At 76.5% G+C, this 2,168-nt stretch overlaps 1 protein-coding gene and 1 non-coding gene across 2 annotated transcripts in view; one reads left to right on the forward strand and one right to left on the reverse strand.

Annotated features, from left to right (window-relative positions):
- Positions 1-160, reverse strand: part of LOC124234063 (translation initiation factor IF-2-like) — a gene marked incomplete at its 3' end in the record, with an annotated part of 913 nt that extends 753 nt beyond the window's left edge. The window contains exon 1 of the mRNA XM_046651324.1: positions 1-160. This exon is cut by the window's left edge and continues 753 nt beyond it. Coding sequence (XP_046507280.1) covers positions 1-160 — 160 coding nt within the window.
- Positions 161-681: 521 nt separating this feature from the next.
- Positions 682-834, forward strand: LOC124234064 (5.8S ribosomal RNA). The gene has a single exon (XR_006887211.1). It is a non-coding gene; the product is annotated as a 5.8S ribosomal RNA (ribosomal RNA).
- The last annotated feature ends 1,334 nt before the right edge of the window (positions 835-2,168 follow it).

Below are 2,168 nucleotides of genomic sequence, written 5' to 3' on the forward strand. Positions count from 1 at the left end.
TGGCGTGCGTCGGGCGCGAGGGGGCCCGCCCGGCGTCGAGGGGGCCGTGGGCGCGGTGGGGTCGTCGGTCGGCGGCGCCCGTCGGTGGGGTTCGGTCACGGGCGGGCAGCGCCGAGGACTGCGTCTGTCCCCAGGTGGCCGTGGGCGGCGCGGGTGGCATCAAGGCGGTGGCCGCGCGGCACTACCCGCTCCGCCTCGTCCGTTTCTTTGGCTTCCCCCCATCCAGGTACCTAGCGCGTCCCGGCGTTGAGGTTTAAAGACCCCTGGGGGGCCTCGCCCGTCCGCCTTGGGTCGGGGCAGTCTGGCCCGCGGGGAGTCGGGAGGCCTGGGCCTTCTCCCCCAGACTCCGCCTCGCCGGGCTGGGGCGCCGCGCCACGCCGCCGTCGCGGCGGCCGTCGGGAGGGGACGTCCCCGGCGGCCGTCGTGTCGTCGCGTGCGCGCGCGGGCGTGTGCGCGCCCCCGCGTCCTCGGGCGAGGCGGGAGCCCCCGGGCGCCTGTGGGGTGTCCGAGCACGGCCCCGCGGGGCCCGTGCTGGACGCCCCGTCGTCCAACCTTCCGACCTCACGGAGTCTGGTCTCGTTGTGTCTTTCTGGCCGGCCGGAGGCACCCTCCGGGGATGTGCCGTGCCAGGGGCGGGCTCTTCCCCGCCCTGCGGGGGGACCCCGCCGTTCAAACTCGTACGACTCTTAGCGGTGGATCACTCGGCTCGTGCGTCGATGAAGAACGCAGCTAGCTGTGAGAATTAATGTGAATTGCAGGACACATTGATCATCGACACTTCGAACGCACTTGCGGCCCCGGGTTCCTCCCGGGGCTACGCCTGTCTGAGCGTCGCTTGACGATCAATCGCCCCCGGGGTGGGTGTTGCCTGCCCCCGGGGTGCGCGGCTGGGGGTCTCTCGCAGGGCCCGCCCCGGGCCTTCCGTCCCCCTAAGTGCAGACGCGGTGCCCCTCCTCCACCCCGCGCACCCGCCCCTCCTCCCATGTGCCCCGGCGCCCGGTCGTCGGAGGTGCGTGGGGGTCGGCGGCGGCGGCGCCGCGGTGTCCCGGGGTGGGGGCCGCCGCCCGCGAGTCGAGGGAGAGACAGACGCGAGAGCTCGCGCCGAGGTGCCCGTGGCCGCCACGGTGCCTTCGGGGGCTCCCTCGCGCCGCACGCGGCCTCGGGGTGGCCGGGGCGGGGACGAGACGGGTCCCGCGGTGCGCGGTCGGGGCCGCCATATTCGGGGGGCCCGCGTCTGGGCCGCTTGTCTGGTCGCCGCTCGCCCCTGTCGGCAGTCCGTCCCGGTGCGTCCGGCCGGCCCCTCGCCGGTCCCCGGCGCGCCCGGGTCCCGGACCGTGACCCCTCCCCAGCCTCGACCCATCGGGGTGGCTCGCGCCGAGGCCGAGTCGCGTGCGCGGGGCCGCGCCCCGGGGACGCATGCCCCGGCGGTGACCCGCGGGACGCCGCGGCGTCGTCCGCCGCCGCGCCCCCTCCCGTGGGTCGCGGCCGCGCCGCGCCGTGTGCCCTGAGCCCTGGGCGGGCGGGCGGGCGCCGCGTCCGAGCCCGACGGGCCGTGGCGGCTCGCGGCGGAGGGGTGGATGTCGGGAGGCGGTGGGACGCGCGCGGGTAAGGTCGGCGGTCGGGGGCGACCGCCGGCCCCGCTGCACCCGCCGCCGCCCCTCCGCCCTCTCCTCCCCCGCGTCGCCGCGACGCGTCCGCCGTGCGCGTGGCGGTGTCCCGCTCCGCCCCCCCTCCTCCCCGGCGGGGCCCCTCGCCCGTGCTGCCGGCTCGTGCCCCCGTCTGCCCGCCCGCGTCTCTCCGCCCGCCCGCTCGCCCGCCCGCCCTCCTTCGGGGGTCGGTCGTGGCGCGGGGGCGGGGGGGGGCGGAAGGCCGGGCGGACGTCGGCCGTGGCCTCGCGCGCCCGGGGTCCTCCTCCGCGGCGCTCGTCTCTCCGTCGCTCCCCCGCCTCGCTCGCGGGCTTCCCGCGCGGGGCGGCCGCCGCCGCCGCACCCTCCGAGACGTGACCTCAGATCAGACGTGGCGACCCGCTGAATTTAAGCATATTAAGTTTCCCTGAATGTGGATGTAATGCCCATGCAGTGCATGTAGTGTCCCACAAGGTGGATGCGGTATGCTGTGACAGAGGATGCAGTGCCCACGAAGGTGGATGCAGTGAGCCTGAAGTGATT

This window comes from Equus quagga, unplaced genomic scaffold (assembly GCF_021613505.1).
Source record: "Equus quagga isolate Etosha38 unplaced genomic scaffold, UCLA_HA_Equagga_1.0 69122_RagTag, whole genome shotgun sequence".
Taxonomy (NCBI): domain Eukaryota; kingdom Metazoa; phylum Chordata; class Mammalia; order Perissodactyla; family Equidae; genus Equus; species Equus quagga.